General features: G+C 36.7%; 1 protein-coding gene across 2 annotated transcripts in view; it reads right to left on the reverse strand.

Annotated features, from left to right (window-relative positions):
• Nucleotides 1-690: 690 nt before the first annotated feature.
• Nucleotides 691-25,998, reverse strand: part of PDCD6IP (programmed cell death 6 interacting protein) — a 29,706-nt gene continuing 4,398 nt past the window's right edge. The window contains exons 2-18 of one of the 2 annotated variants that reach the window (XM_015854173.3): nucleotides 24,537-24,591; nucleotides 22,738-22,807; nucleotides 19,603-19,730; nucleotides 18,898-19,051; nucleotides 16,862-16,962; nucleotides 14,675-14,791; nucleotides 12,842-13,064; nucleotides 11,922-12,045; nucleotides 11,022-11,199; nucleotides 10,453-10,564; nucleotides 9,571-9,740; nucleotides 8,955-9,203; nucleotides 7,462-7,596; nucleotides 6,477-6,571; nucleotides 4,592-4,724; nucleotides 3,835-4,049; nucleotides 691-3,296 (exon numbers count right to left, since the gene is read on the reverse strand). In XM_015854173.3, coding sequence (XP_015709659.2) covers nucleotides 3,128-3,296; nucleotides 3,835-4,049; nucleotides 4,592-4,724; nucleotides 6,477-6,571; nucleotides 7,462-7,596; nucleotides 8,955-9,203; nucleotides 9,571-9,740; nucleotides 10,453-10,564; nucleotides 11,022-11,199; nucleotides 11,922-12,045; nucleotides 12,842-13,064; nucleotides 14,675-14,791; nucleotides 16,862-16,962; nucleotides 18,898-19,051; nucleotides 19,603-19,730; nucleotides 22,738-22,807; nucleotides 24,537-24,591 — 2,428 coding nt within the window. In that variant the 3' untranslated portion in view covers nucleotides 691-3,127. Of the gene's footprint in view, nucleotides 3,297-3,834; nucleotides 4,050-4,591; nucleotides 4,725-6,476; nucleotides 6,572-7,461; nucleotides 7,597-8,954; nucleotides 9,204-9,570; nucleotides 9,741-10,452; nucleotides 10,565-11,021; nucleotides 11,200-11,921; nucleotides 12,046-12,841; nucleotides 13,065-14,674; nucleotides 14,807-16,861; nucleotides 16,963-18,897; nucleotides 19,052-19,602; nucleotides 19,731-22,737; nucleotides 22,808-24,536; nucleotides 24,592-25,998 lie in introns of both variants that reach the window. The other variant, XM_015854172.3, reaches the window with a different exon arrangement.

Consider the following 25,998-nt stretch of genomic DNA (forward strand, 5'->3'; position numbering starts at 1 on the left):
TGGCAGCGAGGAGACTTGGAAATCCTAGGCAGGGATTACAGAACGTTGTTAGTGTTAATTCTCAGTTGACCAAAGATCTGACTTTGGCACAGCAGCTTTCTCTAAGCATCATCACATACTGAAAAACAGGCCAATGGATAACAACTGAGCTCAAAAAATCACAAACACTGCACACAACCAGGCCCCTACAGCAAGCACCAGCACTCCAACACCTGAAGTAAAGCACGCATGCACTCAGTGCAGACATATGGGACAGCTGGACTGATGTAAGAGCAAGAGCGGGAAGAACTGGCAGTTGTTGGTTTGTGGTAATTTATTATGACTTGGCACTGATTTCACGATGAAGTCTTCTTTGTCATGTTCGACAGTAGAATATTCTTCCTTACCACATAGTTAATATGTCAGCAGTTTTGAGAATTCAAGCTGGAGCTTTCCAAACATTCCATAAAGATATTCTCTATATGACATCATTTTCATACGACTTAACCACCTCTTTTCTTTTAATAGGAAGGTAACCCTGCAACAGTTTGGTATTCCACTTCTGATTCATTATTATTGGCTTTTTAAGAACTTCCTAAAATTTGCTTTTCAGCTTAGTTGCTAAGAAAGCTTTTACAGAAGGCAAAACAAAATAGTTAACTTCAGACATCCTGTCTGAAACCACAGTACTCAAGAGAGAAAGCCATGAAATCAGGTTTTCTAATGGATTTTTTTTTTTAATAAACTATAGAAGAACAAGGTAACATTTCAACTGAAGTCATGATAGCTGCATGCTTAAAAGCAGATACAGACACGTCTCTGGGTTTTTCTGTTCTCTTGAAAAATAGGAAACAGTCATGTGAAAGCCAAAAGCAATGCACAGGTTTCTATACATATTCAAATGACAGCAGACCAAAGCAAACTAACACAACTGGAAAAACGTTTTTAAACAGCGATTTCAGATCTATGAAATTTAAACTTAAATTTCAGGTTGAGGAAATCTTCTGCTGAACAGGTTACATTTTATACAGCATTAAAAGTCTGTAAATTGAGGCACTAGGAACGAACTTATTACAGTTACTCAAAAGCATCTGATGTACAAATGGAATAATCTACAGGCCATAGTGTACTAGAAATACAGAACTCAAACGGTGGTATCTGACTTGCGCTTGCTCACATCAGCACAGTGAGATTAGTGGAAACTGCTGTTCTGTTTAGTTTTTTGTCCAGTTGAGTAAAACCAGGTTCTGATTGCTGGTTCAAATCAGTCCCCTTCCCAGCGTTTTCTCATTATCCTTGCTCGCCTAGAGATAATATAAGTCTGAGAAGTTCCCATGCCACCCCATGCAGCCATTTTTAAAAGGAAATGCAAAGCACTCATTTTCATGCACTGTTGTATCTTCGGTGCTGTATTCCCCTATTCCATCATTTCCCCCCCATGTCACTGAGCTTCTACAGGACTAATAAAATTATTTTTAATTAGATACTCAAGTTCTGAAAGAGGAGTTCTTTACACCTTTTGATTTGCATTTTCTGTAGGGGACAGGGAGCATAAAAGACAATTAGTCTTCACAAAGTAATTGGAGTGTTCTCATGGCAAGAACTCGAGACAAAGAAAGGAGCTCACATGGATACACATGCTGCTTTCTTTTAAGTGGAAGTGTATTCAAGACCTAACGAGGTTTCCACCCAGATGCTACAAAAACTGGCACCCTCTAAACCTCTACATTAAAATATACCTTGCTATTTTAATCAGGCACTTAAATAGAAAAACAAAAGTAGTAACACTTAACATAGTTTTGTGATAGCTATTCTGTATGGCCAGAACATCCTGAATGAAGCACTCAAGAAAGGAACTGCCCCACAGAACCAAGTAACACATATGAAGGGTTAAAAGGAAGAGAGTCTCATACTACACAAACAAGTTTAAAAGAGATAGAAAAATGCTTAGCAAATATTTGGTAGAAGCCATTAACCGCAACCTTAGATTCTTCACTATCTAATGTAAAATGTTGTGCAAGGTTGGTATTCCCTTGAGAAGATGGATCCAAAAGTAAATACTATACATGCTGTAATTTGCAAGATGAGGTTTTTTTTTTACCCACAAAAAATAAACAAACAAAACCAATTTCTCCACTAATTACAAACTCCCTGAAGGAATGTGTTTTGAGAGGATGGAAGGAAAAAAAAAAAAATCACATAAAAACAATCCGAAAATTCCAACAATCAGTAGCTGCCCTATGTTAGGTCATTACATGTTTCTGATCAACTTTTCTCAGAAAAACAAGGGTTATATACCAACCAACCACCACTCCTCTAATAAGGACCTTGATTCAACTCCCTTCATATAAAAAGGGTTCTTGAGATGAGAGCAACCATTATTTTAAAGTGGTAATCAGCAGTTTTTAATCCAATGCACTTCAAAGGTACGGGATTCTACCCTCACAATGTTATCTGCTACATATCTAAAATGGTTAGTGACAGACAGTCACCAAAAAAAAAAATGCTCAAGAAGAGGTTGAAATTCAATTGTAAGGCTAAGCACTCAAAGTCGGTTTTGTGTTATGGTCAAATGTAAGTCAAGGGATAAATGGAAGAATCTAAAGGAGACAATACATCACAATACATTTTTCTGGTAATGAAAATGCTAAATATTTAAACCGTTCTTATGTAATTTATTTTTAACCAATGATTTACAAGGTCTTGATTATTAGACAAAATAGCATATTTTAACTAAACTCAAAAAAAATACAAACCAATAGAGTATAGAAGGAAAGGCTATATAGTTTCATGGAATATATCACACCCAGTGCACGCACTGCTTCATTTTTCTCATCTGATCCCATTTGTTATTTATAGGATTTTTGCAAAGAAACATTTTTGGGCCAACCAACGTGTAGTGTAGAGTTTTCAGACCACTGAACTAGGTTCTAATTCTGGCATTGCTCGACAGTCTATACCACCGCACCTGATCTCAGTGTTTAGTGTAATCAAAAACCCATCTAGACACTTTTGAGCAGTTAACAATAAACAAGAGTTATAGACTGCATACAGTTCAGTATGGTACATTAACGGAAGCTAAAATTTTAGTACGCTTATTGCAGATTTCTCCAAGATTTTTAACAAGCAGAGTTTCTTCGCAGATATATTATTGCTGTGGGAAATAAGGCTGTTGAGGAAAAGGGTATCCAGGCTGCTGAGGTGCTGGATATGGTGGTTGTCCAGGGTTCTGAAATACAGGTGATGGGGCATACGGCAGACTATACTGGCCATACATGTATGGATTATAGCCTATCGGCATTGGCATCTGGCAATACCTGTGTGAAGAGAAAAAACATCTTAGTTGCAAATTGTTTACGTCAATTTTAAGAGTCTGCCTCTGTAAGAGACAGCAGCTGCTTTAAAATCCTTGCAACGACTCCAGAAAGATGAAAAGAGCATCAGAAGAAAACACGCTACACAAATGGAATTTATTCTCTATATTGTCATCTTCAGTAAGATATTGGGAATTGAAAATGATATGCCGACACTTAAGAGATAAACACCAACTAATTATGGAAAGAATGGTGACGGTCCACAAAGCACAGTTTAGGAAGTGCAGTCCTATCTCCCTCTTCCTTTTAAACAGGAAAATGTTAAAAACCCCCTCAAACCAAAATGGACCCCCCACAAACGCTACATGCAAATAATTCTAGCAAGAGTGACATGATTGAAACTGAAAAAACATCATGCCACAAGAACACTAAACACTTCTATAATAATAATAGATTTAAATACATCACAAGTAACAAACAAATAATTTTAGACTGTGTTAACATTCCACAATGTAGGAATTCCAGTACTCCCATAACGTACCCTGGGTAACCTGGATAAGTTGGGTAAGGAGGTCCCTGTGCCTGCGAAGGTGCAGTGCTTGATGCACTGGCTCCTGGAGCTGGAGGAGTAGGAGCAGCAGCAGGAGCAGAAGGAGGTGCTGTAGCTGTTCCTGAGGGTGCTGATGCAGAAGGGGAACTGCTTGCTGCAGAAATCACTGGTGGCGGTGGCCGTGCTGGTGGCTGTGGTTTAGTACCCTTAAAAAAAAAAAAAAAAAAAAAAAAAAAAATTAATCACGTTGAAGCTTTCAAGAAGAATCTATAGCTATATTATATGGTTGCCTTTTTTCTTATTTTTTAAACAGATATTCTATATTTACTTTACATATCACAGTATCACAGTCTGGTGCGGGTTGGAAGGGACCTTAGAGATCATCGAGTCCAACTCCTGGGATTCGAGCCTCCTGTGTAGCAGAGCGGCACTTCTACCACTTGCGCCTCAGGGGGGATTCGAACCCGGGTCTCCAGTGTTGCAAGCGGCATTCCTACCACAGCGCCACCGGAGGTGCCCATAGATAATGCAAAGCAATAAACACTCAATTTCAGATATACAATTTATTAACACCAGCAGGATATAATACATCTTCCCATAGAGTTTTTAGATTCTCTCCTCCATTTTACTTAAACAATTTCCAAAATCCTGCAGTACATCAAGGAACAATATATATAAGGTTATAGACCAGCGAAGAGTTCAAAAGAACAGACCTACTTTCAACCCACTAATTCTGTAACATACTTACCACCATGGTTCTGGGTGCTGGAGTGGGAGTTGATGAAGCAGCAGGCTTACTTCCTCCGGCTGGAGTGGTCTGATAAGTAGGCAGAGGAATAGAGGGTGCACTGGGCTCCCTAGCAATGCTTTGTTGCAAATCCCTATTAAATACAGACAAGTATACATATAAGCTTTATTTAAAACAAACAAACAATTTGGAGGAGTCTATATTACTTTCATCACAGAAAATCTTACAGCGAAACCTTTGATGAGAAGTTATATTTATTTTCTAACAGTATCTTTATGTTCCAAGTCAATATTTGGTATAGATCATGACTCTTGGACACTACTTTGATAAGATAAAAGTGTTGGCATTGTGTTTAGCTTCCACTAAATAGTGAAATTTTACAGTCAGTCCGTCATGAAAGTTCTGAGCAAGTAGATACATATGTACATATGTATGTACATATTGCATTAATGCAGTGTATTTCTTAGTGCAAAGAACAATAAAATTCAACACTTGAGATTTGGCAGATTCTCCAGAACACATTAGGATACACTTAAAGTTGAAAAAAATTTTGCATTTAAAAAGTGATGGATGAGATACATAACAATATACAGCAGCTATAGCACATCAACTGTAAAGCTTAAAACACCACCTAAATGAAACACCAGATCAGCAACTTAATCTTTAGTAAGTGAAGGCATAGCCCACAGCCAGTGTCCAGTATCTGATTTTAACAGAGGAACAGGAGGGACACACAGTGAATGCCTAAAATAGTGTGGTGAGCAAACTGAGAAATACATTTGGTATCAAATACTTCGGGCATCCCAAATTTGACTGTCTCTGGGCAACAAGAATTTGTCAGTGAACAGGTCATGTATGAAGCAGTAAATGTATAACTTTAACACTAATTGTTAACATATAAGAGATGTAAAAATCTAAGCCTTCATTTGGCAGTTTAGAGCTTCTGAACTTCATTTGTGTATGAAGGAGGGGAAAAAAAATTAGAGGTAAAAGGAGATGGAAGGGGTTGTATGCAGTTGCCAGGAATTTATTTAAAAGCACAACACATCCAAGTGATAAAAATCAGTTTTAAAAAGGATGAGGCTGTAAAAGGTATCATTTGAGGGGCTGAGTATCTTATTCATGACAAGATACTGCACAAAGCAACTTTATTTTCACCAACTGAAACTTTACTAATTAGCCTTTTTTATAATAAGCTATGTGCTTTGCTGATGACAGGTGAAAATAGGAAGTATTTTCAAGTACCCTCTCCTCTCAAGCCAAGTGCCTACAAATTACATTTCAAGCATACTGCACTAGCATGGTGACATGCATGGGACCTTGACAACGTGAAACTGCTGTTTGTCCTTCACTTGAAGGAAAATGTAATTGCCTTCCTTCAGCAGTAAGTGCAACATGCACAATCTAAACAATAATAAAGGAACTGACTGGATCATAGATGGAACGTCTGTGTCTCTCCCTCCACTACACTGGGGAGCATAAATGACAATTAGACACTAAAGCATTTAGCTGACCTCCCAAACCAAGATAACAGTGGGGGTAAGGAACAAATCAAAACTTCCTCAAAAGGAAGAATATGATTACCAGATGTAGGCAAAAATGAACGCAGTAGATGCTAAGATGAAAAAGATTCATGCTAAACTATACAAGGGAACAGGAGAACAGGATTTGAAATAGAATTTACCATTAATTTATTCTATTACTTTCATAGTTTTGAATTTCAAGAAAAGAGAGTGGGGTTAATGTGTAAAGCAAAGTGAAGCAAAAGGAAGAATGCGTGTGGATTACCTCATGTCATCAAGTACCATAATACATTTGTCTCCCATGATTACTTTCTGATAAACGCTTCACAGTTTCTATAGCACATAAAACATTTAAATCTTACTTGAGCAGCTCATCTCTTTCAGTCTTGCGAGCAAAGACGATGTCACTGCATTTGTTTTGGAACTTCAGAAGGATTTCTGTCAGCTCATTGTAAAACTAGTAACAAAAATTAAACATGCTCAACCAAGAGTTTCAGATTCCACAGTAGCATTTTTCTACACACTGATTGATATAGGCATTATGCTACACCATTGATCACAGCCTACCATTCCAGCAGGAACTACAACTGCATTTTATACTTTTTGCAAAAGCACATACTGGTTAACTGGAGCCCACGTCTGTAATATCTAATTGCACACAATCAATATCAAAACACATAAATAATTCAAAACAATTAGAGAATCTACTTAAAACAGAACAAAACTTGGGTTGCTGTAGGTTGATTATTTATTAAGTGGGGTTTTCTGTTGTTTCTTTTTTTAATTATTATTATTATTGACTAATTATTTTACCATCTTCAGTCAGTTCCATGCACTTGATTTGTTTTGTAATATTTCATTTCCCCCTCCTCCCCCTCTTCTCTCTAGAGGATTATCAATTCAATAAGCTAGCAAAACTACTTAATATGAAAGCAGCAGGAAGCCTTCTGGAAGACTAGATCAAGAAAGTGGACTGAATAATTCCCCCCCCACATGCACAACTTTTCTCATGTATATATTAGCAGTATATAAAACAAGAATTTGATGATGTGATTAATTACCATAGAAAAAATTCCCTAGACAAAACAGCTTACGTGGGTAATTCAGCATTAGTCAGTCCACTGTAATTAATAGCTTTTCCCATTTTAATATAAACCAATGCTCAGAAAAGCTCACATTCCAGAGAGGAACAATCAACATTCAAGCACCTCATTTTCTGTCCTCACTTCTGCAGTAAAATCCTCTAAAATATACCTCCCACTTAACATGACTATTAAGTTTATTACTTTTGATTCACCTCACTGAGTAAATAAAATATTCTTCCAAATTCTTTAAACATTACTGTACCTTCGTGCCTTCTTTTAAATTGGCTAGGAGTTCCACGAAGTTGTCATTTGCTACAGCTAAGTTCTTCAAAACTTCTTCTCTCAAATTAGACTCATTGTTTGATTGTTTCATCTTTGAAAAATCCTGATGCGCATTCTTAAGAGGAGGAAGGGAAAAAGTGAGCAGTGAAAATAATGCAGCCCGATCCCACCTAAGATTCTGCATCTCTTGTTTGTAGTTTTATTCAGTGCTTCTACCTTCTTTTTCCAACACCCACCTTGATCACATTCCAGCCATACAATGTGCTTCCTGACACGCACTGACTACCAAGTGCATTGGCTATTTCAGATTTCTATATGTATTAACTATCTGGCAGCAGGTAACAGCTAATTATCTGTTCTGTTTTAGTTGGCCTCCAGATAATCCTTAAGCTCCTACTGCAGACACTCCTTCAGAGGATATACTAATTAGGCTCTTTCTGCTGCACTATACTCCACTGTTATTCATTAAATCATACTGAGTGCTATCATATTTAAGAAGCTCTACCTCAAATTTGGTTGACATTGACAAGTTATTAAAAGGCCAGCAAAGCAGATAACTGACTTTGGATCACCATCTCATTTCTTTGGGAAAAGTCAGATTTAAAAGACTACTTCAGCTTCCAGAAGCAACCAAACTTGAATTCCAGGACACTCAAGCACCTAAGTAATATCCATCAACATTTTCAGAAGTTAAGAAAGATATGAATGTAAAATGCCTGTCAAACAGGGCCATATGGTAATTAAGAGACAACTTTATCCTTTTTGAAGAGTTTCTTATTTATATTCTTCCAAGTGCCAGTTGCAGTCAGAAATTGCAAGTAATTTTGCATGCAAACAGGCTTTTCACGATTACTCAAACAACTTAGTTGACTAAGCATTAAGACTTCCTCTTCTTTCAGGTACCCATTTCTAGTGTTAGTGACAAATGAAGATTATAATTCACACTTTGAGAAATTCTCATTGTTTTTTACTTTGAGCTTCACAGATGCTAGAACTCAAGCAGATCATAAACAGCAACAAGGAATAGGCCAAAACTTGCTTCAGAGAGGAAAAAAAAATGTCTTTTAGCACACAGCAAAGGCTGATCTCCTGTAATCTCACAAAAGGCTATCAAGATTATCAAGATAGAATGATGGGGTGTGGAGACAGAAAATTAAATCAACCCAAAACCTCTTATACACAGATAAATTTCTTTTAGGGCAAAACAATCTGCATTACTGAGCAGATTTATTTAATAAAGGCAGTCCAAGGGAATTTACACTAGAACTCTGGCAGAGGTCACTAGAAATCTGTTTTTCTTTCCAGCTATTTCTCAGTGATCAGATAAGTAAGGGAATATCAGCTGGTCTACAATAAGAGTACACAACAAAACAGAATAGAAAGCAAAGTGATAGTTCTACAGCACTGGAAATGTTAAAGAAATAATCAGAGTAATGAAGACATAAGATATATAAGGAAGACGAGCTACTGCACCTGAATGTTTTTTAGAAGTTCTTCCTGCTTTTTCAGCGATTCCTGTACTTTCTGTGTGTAACTCCCATAAATTCTGTCCAACTCTGTCACAGAGATGGCCTCCTCATTTATAGCGCCATCCTGTGCAAGCGCAGTCAGGAATTTATTTGTCATGTCGAAATTTACAGATTTTAGGTCATTTTCCAATTGTTCTCTCTCCTTTTTGACTTCATCCAGACCAGCCAGCAAAGTTTTTAATACATTAACAACCTAGGCAAAAATAATTGTCAGAAATTAATATGTTTTGAAGAATTACTGCAAAAGTATATACCATATTATTTTCTATACTGCACTCTTCACTGTTAGCACCAGCAACATTACTGTATGAGTTTATTACTTTATGTGTTTAAAATGACATTTTATAACAACCACACTTGCTTACGGTAATCATAAAACATATGTCAGCAGATTTTATACAAAACAAAGTATAGAACACGCTTTTGAAGTGCTATCCCCCATATTAATTGTGCCTAAACGTGCGCTGATAAGGAACAACTTACATATCAGTTCACTTGAGTATACTTGGCTAGACAAACAATCCTTCTACACAAAGCAGAGGCTAATTTCCATGCATTACCTCGCTCCCTTGTAATGTTTTTGCTGGGTTGGCAGAAGGAATGGCTGCATTGAGTTCTGCTTCCGGCTTACACAGAAGTGCAATGGTGTCCCGGTGAGACTGATAGCCTTCTCTAACTTGCCCATCTGCTTGTACAGCTTTATTCAAGATATTACGGAAGTTGGTTCCCTCTGGTGGTGAGAAGAAAAAATGTTAATATTTCAAACTTATTTTGCACCAGTTTATGTATACAAACACAAGATAATGCTTTTATGACTTTAAGTTTCATTTAGAAACAGTACACAAACAAGATAGCTATATTAATTATCCAGAGAGACACATGAAAGCATTTTAAACTCAGTGCAAACCACTCCAATTTTAAAGCCTGAAAAGCTTTGCTTAACTAAGGCACTGGTGGCAGTTCCTTGCTACCTTCTCAACAATACACATCAAGAACAGAAAGCCTGCTGTGGTGATTAGCATAAGTATGGCAAACTGCTAAAAAACAAACTACACAAACCAAAGAAAAAAAACACCTTAAGAAATAATGATATTTAAAAGCTAGCATTCAAAGAAAGAAGCACTAAATTAAAAGACCCACTTAAGTGGTAACTGAAAACAAGTTCTTAGAAGGGCGGCCATTCGTTATATATAATTTCTAAACATTAGCACATATGTTCACTCCAGGGGTGATGAAGCATGCAAAAATCCTCTGCCATAACATCAACTCCCAACTCCAAACAGACCTACAGATTGCCATAAGGATGTTTTACCACACACTCTCCTAAATTGAGGTTTATCTTTAAAAACAATATAACACAATATGTAAAAAACTTTTAGTTTATGGAAGAACGGACATTTTAGAACACCCCTTGGATTCAAGTCATAAAGTATGAACTTTACCTGCTCTTAAAGGTTTATACAGATCATTGGATGGTGTTCGCTGCCAACGTTCTTTGAATTTTGTTCGGAGTTCATTGTCCGTAGTTTCTTCCTCATCTAATAACCGCAGTGACTGAAGGGGTTAGAAGTGTACATGCATTACAATGCCTTGTAAGCATAAAATAGCTACAAGGTATACAACTTGTTTAAGAAATATAAAAGAACACGTATCTTCTATAAATATAATTTGCAAATAGAAAAGGATGTATGAGGCATAAATGATCCATGTTTTTACAGAAAGTTCCCCCACTTCCCCTACCTTGATATTAAAAACAATATACTTGTGTGGGTGTTCACTTACTTGACAGTGCAGTTTTTGCATACATGGACTAAACATTTAAAGTGCTATTACAAGCATAATTTTTAGTGCTCCTGTAAGCACTGCGATTTTAAGGAGCTATCCAAGTTACAAGTTACAAGTTACAAGCATTTTGAATAACCATGCACACACCTTGATACCAGCATTTAAAGAAAACAAATTAGATGGCTGTGTTTAAGGGTGTTTTAGTGTTAGCAATTGCTGAGCTTACTTCATCTAAGATTTCTTTGTTCCTTTGTAGCAGTTCAGGTAGGTCTTTGATGAGCTGATCAATAGTCTGAACTCCTCCTTGCTCAATCACAGCCTTAGACTTGTTCAAAATAGACTGAGGAACAGTATCACCAGAGACATCTTCTATTGCAGCCGGAAGATTGAGGGAAGCCAACACTCTGAAAGAGTCAACATGTTGTATGGAACCTTGTCTGCAGCGTTAAGGTAATTTTATCCTATAAATAGCATTGCTATTCAAATAAACATTCACACAGTCGATAAAAGAATGGAAACATGGTATTTGACATACCACTGGGCAAAAAGGTCAAAGTGAGTACTTTGTGAGGTACACTCAACAAACAAGAGCTCTTTCAAAACTTTTAAAAGCTGAACACATCCTAGACTCCCAGCTTCTAAGAAATATGGCACATATTTTCAGTAGCAACTACCTGGTAGATAAATTACCAACTGCCTTGAGTTACATTTTTATTTACCAACTTTGTAAGGTTTTTATTATTAAAAAAAAAAAAAACTTTGGAGGTGGGAGTGGTGAGGAAAATGATGTGGTGTATCATTGGTTCAGTTAAGCTGACCACTGAAATGTGAAAATCCCACTAGATTAATGATAGTGAATTTCTTTCAGAGCAAGTGCCAGACGCTTAAAAACTGAGAAGACTGAAGAAAATGAAATGCTGTTAGTTCTTTAGATACTTTTAGCCTTAATACCTGCAGACAAGTAGTTCTCAACACCCCTGCTGGACTTGAAGTTTGCTAGCCTACTATACAGCAACAAAAAAAACAACCTTCACTGTAATCTGGAGACATACAAGGTACAAGTCATTAATATTCTGAGGGTGTTCCATAACTCCTCTTGAACAAGTTAAGAAGCAGCCATACTTACCCATTTGCCAAGTTTGTGGCTTCTCTCATCTGGGCTATTAGCCTGTTTACTAGATCTGCCTTTCTCTGGTTATAAACACTCACAGATTGCTGAACTTGCAAGGGCACCATCTTCTCAAACAGGTCTACAATAAAAGAAATATAAATTACTGTTGTACTGTAAAGGTAAGAGGATGCAACCATCTTCACAGCTGTTTAGTACAGGCTGTAGTATAGAGATCTGATTTATATAGTTTAAGATACTTCTCCACTCCAGTCATGTTAAAATTTCCAAAGGTCTTTAATGGATTGGGTTTCCATTTAAGACTGAAATTGAGTTAAAATAATCTAAAAGCATTTCATTGACAACAACAACTCATAGTATCATATCTCGTGCGGGTTGGAAGGGACCTTAGAGATCATCGAGTCCAACCCCTGGGATTCGAGCCCCCCTGTATAGCAGAGCAGCACTTCTACCACTTGTGCCACAGGGGCACACAGGACTGCAGGACTAAACATCATACCTTCCTTAGGCTTTTGTTTAAACAGAAGAAATTTTTCAGAACCCCCTGCTCAGCCAAACTGGTATTTTTCAGCTTTAAGGAAGGCCCTGAACGAGGTTAGCAAAGACTGTATAATCAGATATTTTCCCCTGTATCACTGCTCTTTTGAAGTTAAAAAGACTGGTTTAATATGGAGGAAAAAAAACAGCTGCTGTGAAAAATCGTTAAGATTACATTGCAGATAATGACTTACATTGTGGCTTTTTCTTCCAGTGCATTTTACCCTCAAGCTGAAAAAAGAAAACCAAACTGGAAAAAGTAATACTTTTGAAAACACTGAGTGAACTTAATATAATTCAAGAGTAAACATTTACTTCTTCATGCCACTAACAAGCTTTAGAAGGCAGCAATTACCCTGTGCTTGGCATACTTCTCTTACCAGTGAATTTCTGACTGAGGGGCACAGCAACTGGAGTAGACTTGACAAGGCTGGCTTTCCCAATGGGTTCCAAATCTTTCAGGTCAGGAACACGGTCGTGATAAATGAAGTCATTATCTTTTTTGGCAGCTGTAAGCGCACGGTTGATTTTGTCAACCAAATCTTTAACATTTATATATTCATCATAACGAGATGCCACTGTTTTCACCAGGTCTGCCGCATGCTAAGAAATTAAAAGAACTAAAATTAGAGAGAGAAAAGATATGGTTCCAATATATTTATGTAAAAAAATATATATATATTAGCTTCGCAGTTAATCGTGTGTCTTAAATGCCAAAGCATACGATTGATATTATTCTTTCCTTAAATAAATGGGATAATTTTTTCCTGGGTATCAAAATAAAAATTAAAAAGTAATTGGAGTTTTGTTTGTTGTTTTTAAATCAGTGAGCAAGTTAGTATCCCACAATAGCCTATAAATCCCCCAAATCCTATAGAAACGATAACAGATTAAAGGTTCAACACTTCAAACACCTGTTTACAAAAGAAGTCACCATGCCATTTCCATGTCAATTTAAATTCAAAGCTTGATTTTACAGGTATCACAGAAGTTTCTCAAATCTTGCTAACATGCATAGAAGAAGCAAAGCCAAAGTCCTGGTCTCCACACCTACCGCTAATAGCTGTCTAACCTTGAGCTCTGAAGCTATAGAAGTGTTGCTGGAATCCTAGTGCAAATTAAAACGAAACACAAATGCTGCTGCCCCTTCACTTGTTTGCCAAAGCTACATACAACCCAAAGATCTCCAACCCTCCTACACACAATTTACTGCAAGAGAAATGCAAGACATTGACCTTCAATGGTATTTGTTTCATCCTGATCACATTCGTGTTGCCAATACATAAAACCAACACATTTAAGAGGCAACTTTAATCAAGGTCTATGTAAACTCACTGGCAGAAAGTCATGAACTCAAGCTTTTGAGGATTGTACAGTGGGGGGTTGGAAAGAGCTGTATTAGAAATAAAACTGACTTCTTGCAGAAGTCTCAGCAAATGTCACCCACCAGCAGCTCTTCTGCATCCCTATCTTCCCTATCACTATAGTCTCACAGGCATTTGCCAGAAAGAGGAAATGACAGAAGAAGAAACAGGCATGCAACACATATACATTAACTTGGAACTTCATAACAAGTGTTATTTTCCTCCCCAGCCTAATTTGATTAAATTGATTTTAAAAAGAATTTCTCAAATTTCTTTAAAAAGATTTTCTCAAGAAGCAGAGGACCTGAAGAAAATCATTAATTTAAGTGTAAACTACACTGAGATAGTGAGAAGACCTTACCCATTACTATAACTAAGTCCCTCTGTAAATCGGGTGTAGACACAAAAAAAAAAAAACCTAAAAATATAATTGTTTGTGTTTTTTCAAAAATAATTCAGATTTATCTCAGGATTGCAGAAAAGGAATTAAGTATAGACAAGGCTGAATTTAAGTTTATTTTATGACAAAAATACTTAGGAACATTTATTAGCAAAACTGTTAACTATTCTGAGGTAAGAAGCACATGTAAATATAAAGATACAGATTTAACATGTCAAGCAGTATCAACAGTAATGTGCCCCAAAACAAAAATGTGTCATTATAAAAGCTACAGATAGATTTCTCACCTTTGCAGCTACCAATGATTTGATTCATGTGATAAATACACTCTGCAATTTTTGAATGTTTCAGCCCTGCCTGTTTCAGGTTTAAGACACTCAGCTAACCTTTCAGGATTGAAAGTTCTCCCGTGTTACTCAGAGAAGATAAAAAGTATTCAGATCACCTACCTGCAACCTCCCAATTTCTTCACCAAACTTCTTCTGCTGTTTTGCCAGGATAGACTGATGATATTCTGCATTGGCCTGCATAATGCAGTGCTTTGCAGCCAGAACAGGAAACACCTCCTGGAAATAAAAATACTGACCAGGGGAAAGTCCAACCACATAAACCACCACAGACAACATGGGATGCAGGAAGAAAAAGGAAGAAGAAAAGGAAATTAGAATCACCCAATTAATGGTTTAGATAGGTTAAAATATTAGAGGTAAATGTCAAAGATCACACGACTTCACATGGATTGAATCCATTTTTTTCTTCTTTTTCAATCAGTTGCTGTAAGATTCTTGGTGTCTATTATATTAGATGAACTAGAGTTTAAATTCAAGCCATGAAGTCGTAACATTTACTCCAGAGGTTAGGAATGCATGCATATATTAGGAAGGACAGCTGCAAGAACACACCCAAACACCCCCAAGACAAGACAGTATTCTCAAAAGGAAGAGGAAAGAGTGGGAGAGGAAAACCATCTGTTCAGTTATGCTTGTTTGTTTTACACGTAACAGCAAGAGGCTATCAAGAAAATAATTCTACAACCATGAAAACAAAGAATAAACAGAACCAAAAACAGAGATTTAAAACCATTAAAAAGTCATTTTAGACTTTCATATAAATGCACTTATCTTCACAGGAACACCAACCAAGACACGAAGAAAACATTACAGGGCAGGCAACAGCATTGGGCATAGTCTTTGATCAAGGATTTGGCCCTGCTGTTCTATTTCTTAAACCAAGGAGCACTGGAAAAGCAGAGTGATGTTTTAAAGAACTCATATAAAAACCTGCTTCTTCACATTTGTGCAACCTTGATGCACCCCAGAGAAGAGAAGTCCAATTTGAAAGCTCAGCAGACTGGGAAGCTTTGCAACTGGAATGTGATACATTAAGTTGACTTTATTTCACCCCCCTAAAAACGTAATGATTCTCAAAGCCGACATTAACTCACAGAATCAGAAAACCTTATTATGTTATTTCTAATAATCAATTGACAGATTACTGTAAAACTGGAACAGGGAGCCAATCTACAGCTTAGAAAGATCCACAATCACAAAAGACAAAATAAATATATAAATAAATATATATATAAAATTGACATGATTTATTCCAGAGGAAATAACTGCCATGACACTAAAGACACCTACGTGGCTTATAGAGCATATTAAGTTATCAGACCAAACACCTGTCATTTTATCACTGGTAGAAAATATTTCTACTATTTTTTTTTCCCTCTGCGGTGGTGGGTCTTGGTAGATCTAATATATTTCACATTTTATTTCTATGACAATTGCCCACTGCAAGCTGGCATCGTTGTTTTAGAAACCATTAATGAAAAGTATCTGAAAATCAGCAGTTTGGGATGCCCCCATGGATATTCACACCACAATCACTACAGAGGACAAACTCCAACTTTGCTACATCTAAATTTCCAGAGCCTAATTAAGTACCTCTTATCCAAGATTAAAGTTTGTAACTCACACTGCACAGAAAAATTCCTACTGCTTTATGATTTAAGTACAATTGATAGAGCTTTGCTAATTTCTTAAAGTATTTCTTATTGAAAGAATGTGGTAAAAACAATCTTCCCACTTCTTCCAAAAAAAATTAAGAGCATTCAAATTAATAGTCAAGTCTAATCTGAGGTCATTTATAAATATTAAAACTGCTTTTGAGGTAGAAGAGGAGAAGGCAAGAAGGAGACACTTTTCCAGCCATGCTTTTCATTAACAGGTAGGTGACCAATGCCACCATAATAACCTGTTATTAAGGCAGCAAATTTCACACAAAAGCACTGAGACTAGAAACCAATTAAGCCCCATTAGAAACGTTAGTCTGAAAACTTGATTTAGTACGATTAAGTAAGAAGGTATCCTTGAAAGCATCAAATATTCCAAGTTGTCTTTAAATGAAATATGCTGCAAGTAAACACATTTCATGTAATTACATTTTAAAATAATCATTTAAAATAAGTGACATATTATTCTTCCTAGATTCTTCCATTTTTGTAATTACAGTTTCACACATAAGATAAATGAAATATCAGTGGTCAGCTTTCTTGAGGATACCTTGTGATGCATATTTCATTAAGTACACTGTACACAACAGCAACAGACCCCATGTTATTTCCAAGAGTTACTAACCTTGGGCAGAGTATCTTTATACTGACACTGTTTGTAAGCATCACCGTAATAATCTGCAGCTTGATTAGCTAGTTTAGCTATGATACCATCTTTCATTTTATCTGAGGGAAGAAAGAAAAACATGATTATTATCAGTTTACACAAGTCAACAGATTGATTTTTTCATCACCAAGCCTCAATAACTGCTAAGGGAATAAATATTTCACATCAGAAACACTTATGTTCAGTAGCATTCCCTGCCTCGTTTCCTCATCCAGTTTCTGAACCCAGAACCATTAAAAAAAAAAAGAATACATACCTGTTCTTATCTCTTTTTATAACCATCTCTGGCCTACACTAGCAATTCAGCCCTCAAAGACAAAGCAAGCAATGCAATGCTGACCACCTAAACAACTGCTCTTACAAATAAGAATTCTCTTATTCAGGTGATTTTTTGTATATGGCCAGACTGACAAGCATTAGTGGGAGGTAGAGGAGAAGGGGAATAGAAAGCCGTAAGTACTCATATCATTGAAATCAAATCCCAAATGCACTGTTTTGTTTTCCAGCACGTGCACATGCCTACAACACACAGATAAGAGCTATGACATGTTTATATGTCATATATATATATATATATATATATATATATATATATATATATAAATATATGTTTATATTCTATGACTTCAGTGCATTTGAGGTATCCTAGGTAGACGTTTTTCACTGTGGAATAGGTTTGAGATGACAAATGAAGAAAAAGGAGCTTCTGGGATCTGACAACTCTTTCATTTAAGTGCTATTATTAAACACTTAGTTTACTGAAGAGAAACAAGTAACATCTAAACAGACAGGACTAGAAGCATGTTCTACTGAGTGAAAGTTTAATCTTCCTTCACAGAGCCCGAGCTCTAATGAAAAATAACTATTGATACATGAGCCACACTTCTGTTAACAATGGAAATGTCAGAAACTATTTATCCACATAAATAGTTCAGAATAGATATTTCCCTGTTCTGGGCATTAGTTTTCATTCACAAATCCTAAAAATACAGCAGCTACAATGCAAACCTAGAGATGGAATAGCAAATATACATAGAGACATTTAAAACATTAAGAAAGGCACAGACATTGAAGAATTAATCTGCAGTTAGGTTTAGCTGACCAATTTTTTTTTTTTAAATCAGAAATTCCACTTTCAATTTGTGAATAATTGCAGTTTCACAAGATACCAGTTGAGTAAGGCTACTGAACAGCCCATCTCATGAGAGTCAAATCAGATTGCAAGTAATGCAAATAGACAAAGCATCAAGAAGCTGAATTTGAGTTTTGAGTCTAAGTTCTTAAGCACTTCTGCCTGAAAAACAGGTTTTCCACATTGTCAACTACAACACTTCACACAGTGCATTTATTTTCCTGGAAGGGAAAAGAACCTCTCTACATCTAACAAAATCTACACCCTCCATAGTCAGATTATCATTAACCTCTCCTTCTAAGACTGGGAGATTTGTGGTCCTAGGAATAGCCAAATTCACTGGTTATCTAGGTGCATGTGAGCCTTCAATCAGCCTTGCTTCATCATATTCCTAATAGGAAGGAATTTTGCTACCAGAATAATAATGAACATAAACACAGCTTATTAGTAAGCCAAAGGGCATTTGCTTTTGGTTGAGATTCTCTAGAAGGCAAAAGGCTACAATATTTTTTCCTCTGTGAAGAAACATACCAGTTAAGATCTTTTGTTTCCAAGACAGGTAAGTACATAATCCAGCAAAATCCTTTGTAAAGAAAGACTAATTGTTTTGAATACAAAAAGAAAAGAAAGGCAAGCGGAATAAATGCACTGTCAAATGAGCTTTAAATTCTAAAATGACACTTGTAGTTTATGTTTGATGACCTGTATCTGCAGGGGAAGATTGAAAAACAAATCAGTAAAGGCAAAATTGAAAATCTCTGTCTGGCCAGTCATAATCTCTTAATAATTTAAAATGCTTTTATATGTTTTGCTGGAAGTTATAAGGAGTGCATAAACCCACAACCTGAACATTAATGTATACCTCTTGTTGCTTTCAAAAAGAACACTTCTTGTGCTTGAGCCAGCATAATGAGACTGAGAGTTCCAACTGTGTCTGGAGAGATGTCCACTGTAGGTTCTCTGCTCAGAGCTGACAGGACGGTGTCTTTAATGTGCTGGAAAGCACCACTTGCAAACTAAGCAAAACAGAAAATTAATATCCTTCATATTCCCAAACAGGCCTTTACTCCTACAAATATAATTCATACAGTAACTTCAAAAAACTTTTAATTCTTTGGTACACAGTCTCCCATTTATTGTTTAACTGCAAAAAACAAATTCAACTTGCAACTTCTTGCTCTTGCAGTTACTCACATGGAGACATTTATCAGGACGGACTACAAAAGCCTAACTATACCGGTGGTAGCTAACCACATAAGAACAGGAAAAATGTAATGCATTCTACCAAGAAGAATTCAAGAGAGTATTACTGAATAACTTGTTAGGAATACACTTTATATTAGCTAAAATTACTAGGTCTTTAGTTGAAGATTATTAGTTACCAGCAGTCTTGGGGCAGAGAGGAACTGTTATGGAATGAAATCTTTCAAAACTAGCAAATAAGCATGAGCCAATGCCATGTGATCAGCCAACCCACCACTGTAATTAAAGGAAGAAGACACCTGCAGCTGCAACACTGATATTCTAAGATAGAATTCTATGAATTCCGAAGCATAAGCCTCTGTACCTGATAGTGTTTCGCTGCAGCTTTTAGCCCTTCATCATTATCTAGATTCTGCTCTGCTGCAATCTGGCTTGCCAGCGCTCCACAGTTGAACAAAACACAGGTCTTCTCATACCCCAAACTTGCCAGAGCTGCAATCAAGAAAAACTTGTTATTCACACGTTTAAGAAAATGATAACCTTCAGTATTTGAATGTCCTACATACAAAGGGACAGTTTCAAAATAAACACATAAAACAATCATAATGAAGTAAAAAATTATCTTTGACCCAAACACTGAACAAAGCCTGTTCAACACTTAAACGTTTCAAAGTGAGGAAGAGACATAGCATAAGTATCTATGCAATACATGAAATAGCTAGAAAGTCGCTACCATTAGAATGCAGGTTGTTGGGGGCTCTTTTGAAAGGATAAGAACATATTTTAGATTATCTTTTAATAACGTGTGACCTTCTAAGTATCAGTCACCCTGCAGCAACTACCCATCCATGTGCTCTTACTGTATCTTGAATGTAAATCGTCCTTCTCTCATTGGAAGCAGATTCACATGCTCCGTCTTATTTATACATTGAAATGGAGGGAGTTTTTCACACCCCTAAAAAACATCATTTCACACTGAAAACACTAACAAACATAATGGATGTATTCTGGTTATAGATGTTTTAATTAAGTGAATCTGTAGCTGTCTCAGTACATTTTCTCACTAGAGAGCAGCATGGCCTGCTCAGACTCGATTCCTGCAGTACTTCAAAGCCCCAGAGGATGGAGCCCCCAGTTCTAGAAAGTTAATACCTGAACAGTATTTTGATTCTGTGTTCTGCAGAGGAGACAAAACTGAGTAACTTAATTCCCCACTTCACAAAACCAGATCTAACTGCTGAGTTACAACATGAAAGTTGTACTAATGGGGCACATTGTTTTGCTTCACTATCATCCAGCCTCTTTATACAGCTACATATTTCTCTATATCTGAAGTTTGCACTAAATGTTAAGACAAGCAGCCATTGTATTTCATCTAGGTAGTAGTGATTTATTTCCATCATTTCTCCTCTGAAGCTTACTTTCCAGAATTTCTCTAAACAACACATTATACAGGTTATGCATTAAGTCAAAAAATTAAAACACAAGGAAGTAAACAAAACACAGTCTTAACACTCCTGAAGTACGGAAGTGCCCCGTATATAGAATTACTTTACACTTTGGACTGTTTCTCAAGTGTGATTTACTACAGTGAGAACAGCTGTTAAGCAATATAGCTTTTCCTCACTCATCTGCTTATAGCTCTACCTACTAACTTAAGCCAGCATATTTCAGATTGCATGCCATGCTACAAACTGGGTCACTTTTCCAACAGTCACAGTATCTGCCAGCTACCCCTGAGATTCAGACTGGGATACAAGGGGGGACAGGAAGAAAGCAGTCACCACAGTGAAAGGGAACTCTTGAGCCACACCCCTGGATCTCGCTTCCACAGAAATCAAATAAGTTTTACGTTGAATTTGGAACTGGAGAAAGAACTGCATCCTCTTTAGAGGCAAGCACATTTTACTCTCTCAATAACAGAGAACTTAGCCTTATACTGCTAAACCCCGCTGCAGATTCTCACCGGAAACATTCCTAATATATTCAGTATTTCACCTGGAGAGCAGCATCTAGACAATCTTCAATGTAACATTAACACTACAGACCAGTAAGCTCCTTTTGTTATTTTCTTCCCACTAAGGTCTGCTTTAAAGCTTCTAAATACATTTTATTCCACTTCTCATTAACTGACCATTACTCAGAACTCAATTACGAGTGTCTTGGATATTGAACATGGACTGCTGCATAAATCTCTGGCCATCTAACTCACATTATTTAGGCTAGTATATAATTAACCTGCAGACAAGCAAGCTCTCTCAAACTACCATAACATTACAGGTATTCAAATTCTCAGGACAATCACCAACCTTAAGACTACTGACTTTCTCTCCTGATTTTTACACATCTCAAAAAGTCTGTCAGTTCTCAAAGTAATAATTACATATTCTGGACTTCATTATGAGAAAGTTATTTATCATGAAGCAGGAGCTCCCCAGAAATCAGGGCCAAGCAAATTTTAAAGAAAGACACAGCATCCTCAGGATAGTCCCTCATTCCCCACAAGAACTTGTTAGAGTAGTTTGGAAAACAGAGCAAGAAAAGATGTGTAGCATCTGCTACACACAGGGACGTGGTATCTTGTTATACATGGCTCACATAAGCATAGATGTGGCAGCTGTATTTAGAACAATACACAAGAGCTTTAAAAAATTACAAGAACTGGTATTCTAACATTTTTCAAGCTTCGTCCAGAGCTTCAAAATTGCAACGGCCATCCTGCACTGCTAGTCATGAAGAACACTTAGGTATAAATAGAAACGCTAGAGAATGATGACACAGCTGAAAACCTTCTCACTTAATTCAAGAGGATTTAGTCTCAGTTTCTCTACTGGCAAGTGTTCCAAATCCATTTTATGACCGTGAGTTTGCAGTGCAGAATTGTCCTTAGGCAAATAAAATGAAAGAGACCAACTCCTTCAAGTCTGTAAGAGACTAATATTATTTCTTTTTCTTCTAAATGTTCAACACTGTATGAAAGCACTTCTTTATATAAAGAAATAATAGAATAATTATTTCACTACATGGGAAGGAAGATCCTTCTACTCTCCTAAACAAAAAGTGATCTCCAATTAGGTCACTGAAGTCAGCCTTCCGTAGAGATGACTCAGCAACACAAGCATGTTTCAAGAAGATCCAATTCATGGAAAACATAAGGGCTGGCCTTATAAATAGCCAATAATCTACTACTGAAACTTAATGTTAACTTGACTGATTTTAACTAACATCAGTTCAGGGTGTACAAGTTAGCGTAACTATTATCAGACTGAATAACTATTTGCACCTTTTGGAAAACTAATCTTGATTTCAATTTTATAGAAATCATGTGCATGGTGCTAAGTTATTAGTTTATGTTAAGAGATTCATCTGTTATTACTGCAGCTGAACTCATGGAAAGCTATACTGAAAATACTATAAAGACTATCAACCTTTCAGTTACATAGCTTTATAAAATCTTGATAATATTTTTAATACATGCATTTGCAGTGCAACTACATACCCAGTTTGACAGAGCCCCCAAAAAGTGATCCTTTATCAAAAGCATCTTTCCATGTAAATGTTACACAGACCTGAAAGGTAGAAAAAAAAATGTTTATTTTTAAAATTATATAATAAGACCGCAGGAAATAATCCAAAGATTCTGCTTAGGCCTTTTTATTCTAACTATATGAAGCATTTACATCACCTGTGATGTCACACACATTCTGGAAGTTTTAGGAAATAAATCAACATTACTTGGAAGCGTTTATCCCATATTTTTTCCTTCTCAATAGCTTCTTTTAAAGTATTTATTCATGCAAGTAAGACAAATTCCAAAATAACCCTTCAGCTCTGCTCCTGCTCTGAGTGACAGATGTGTTTATTTCCATACTCACTCCTCTCACACCCAACATAACACGCATGTGTGGTCACCATTAAAGGAAGCCACCCAACCAGGCAGTTTCCACTATTCCCTATCACCAGAATATTTGGAACTCTTTTGTAACGCAGTTTTTATTACACGCATATTAGAGTGAATTCAACAGCAACACTGTCAGGAAATGTATTCAGAAGAGAATGCAGGTAGAAATAGTGCTTTCTGATATTACATTTCCAGCACACATGATGTCAAAGACAATGCAAATTCTTCACAGAACCTGTTTTGAAGTTCCACAATTTGATTTAGTCAGTCAAACCAGTAGGAAGCAACAGGTTCTGGGCAACAGCCCAGAAAAGACAGTAAAATACTTCATTTTAAAACACCCCAAGAGACAGAGCACAATACTGTCCAATAACATATTTTCTTCTAGCAGAAACACTGGTTCAGGAAGTTCTGGTCATCAACTCCTCAGTCCTGCTTCCACTGATGACTTCTATGAACAGAACAGTTTACAGATCTGTAGTTCCTGCTTATGAAGTTTTCCAGTTAACCGCATCCAGGGGTTCGCAGATCACTACGTGGAAACTTTTGCAAGTTAAAACCAAGTACAGTTTGGCTTCGCTTTGCAAACAAATAACGCAGCTACACTGAAAACTCAAATCAGTTTGAACCGCATCAAAGCCACTCCCTTGTAATCTCAAAAGTCTGAAATTCTGTCCTCTTGGTAAATGCCTCTAAAAAACAACCTGCATCTTTTTCAAAAACAAAATATTTCCCAAAATAAGAGTCTATAAACATATTCCAGTCTCCACTTGAGGAAATATATGCATATTTTTTAATCTTAGCATGCAGAATCTAATCTGAATTTGTTGTCTGAATCATAAAATATTAAGTAAATTTGGTAGGAAAAGAACCCCACCTTTCAGAAACTATGTGATTTATAGATGCAGAGACAGAATAAGTAGCAAGGCTCTTCATTGGATTTAGTCTTTCTGCTGCTATGAATGAAACATCTGTTCTGTCTCAAAAAAAAAAACCGAAGATCATATTGCACCCATTACTAACTAAAGGTTATCCCATAGAAATTATGTTTTTAAATAGCCTCTACAGCATAGCACGAAATAGATTTCCTGGAAAAAGGAGAGTTGAAGAGGAGTCTTCCAGCCAAGCACAGCTCTTTCTACCCGAAACCACAACCATCAGCCAGTGCTAATACTTTCCCAAATCTTTAACACAATCTCGACCACCAAGGATGAAGTTTTAGCATAGGCTACATGTGTACAGGCTGAAAATAAACAAAGGTTATAATAATAAGGATCAAAGATTAAATGCTCTGCCCAAGCAAAGTCCTGTTTAGCAGATTATACACAAGCTTACAAGTCGCATCCTAGTTGCCACCATTAGTTATTTCTGCTTAAGGGTTTGATATATCTCCTTACCTGATTCTCAGAGAATGGAAATTTCGGTTCAATCGAACACAGCTGATCATAATATCTACAAAAAAGAAAGAAAAGGAAAAATCAAAGCAAGAGCCTTAGCTGTTACATTCGCAGGTAAAGAGGGGAGCACAGGCTCCCCACCACCACCCAGTACACTATGGGCTCACTGATAGCTGTGGAGCACATCTGCAGGACAAATTCAGCCTAAAGGAATTATTTTCAGAAGACAAGCATGTTCAAAGAGAGGCATACTCAGTGACAATGAAAGAATTAATCAGAAGAGTAGCACACATTAAGCTGTCCATGCCACATTCTGAAAGAGAATGTATTAAAAGTTATACGAGGGAGTCCCCCTATACCTAAAAACATGGTAACACATTAGACATTAAATCATGCTGCAAAAATAAAATACAACATTTGATTTAATATAAACAAGCTATTCAACGGGCTCTTGCGCTGAACATTATAACCCAGTCCCCATTCATTTCCCATGGACACGTTTCAAATTCAGCAACCTGGCAACAGAATTTGCTTTACAGTTTATCAACTGAAAAGCCCAATCCTTGATAAAATTCATCAGTTGTAACCTGTTGTCATTGGAGTATATTATCACAGTCGCTGTGAACTACAACGAAGTCCACGTGCCAGTATTTTGTCTACTCAGAAGATGTTTGGGAAAGTGTCAGAAAGGTCCAAGAAAAGCAGAGTTCCCCACACAATCTGTCCAAGCAATAATTAGCAGCTGAGAGTTTGCCTATAGAAAACCAATGAACTGCAAACACATCCCATGTAAAGACTTTATATGTTTCTCCTTTTAAGAACTGACCTAAGGGCAAATACTCAAGATTATCTCTTTACTTATAATAATAAATATGTAAAAGGCAAAGGGTTTTAAGACACTTAATATAAGCTTGTGACAATTTCCCTACACAAATCCATAAATCTGCATTCTACCTTATCATACTTATCATATTAGTCACAATTTCTTTCTTGGTGACCTTAATCCAAGACCCGATGTCTCTTAATAGCACACAGAACAGCAGCCCTCCCCAAGTTAAAACCAGTTTAACTTTGGTCTGAACCATCACATCACCACCACTTCCTCTTCCCCCCGCCACCTCCATTTCCTAAGAGGTTTAACTGACATAGTTTAACACAAGCAGTTCAGAAATCTGTAAAATTACTGCTACCACTGAAGATAATTTTAAGTGATGTACTTTGATATTTCCTTCATTGTTATCTGCTGATCTCAGCAGTTTCCATTTTGTATTATATCAAAAATGAGACTTCCCTTTCAGTCTCCTCATGACACCCAATTCAGTTTGTCAAGCCAAGCTGCCCTCCCAAAGACCCCCATCACCCTTCTCCTCAGCTGCCAACAGGACAAAGTGAAGATGAATAGCTGGTTAAATGGCCGTGCACATCAGGTGTGTATAAGCATTGGCTGCTGGCAAAGACTATT

The sequence above is a fragment of the Coturnix japonica genome, chromosome 2, assembly GCF_054131305.1.
Source record: "Coturnix japonica strain WE chromosome 2, WE-NBRP24, whole genome shotgun sequence".
NCBI classification, from domain to species: Eukaryota; Metazoa; Chordata; class Aves; order Galliformes; family Phasianidae; genus Coturnix; species Coturnix japonica.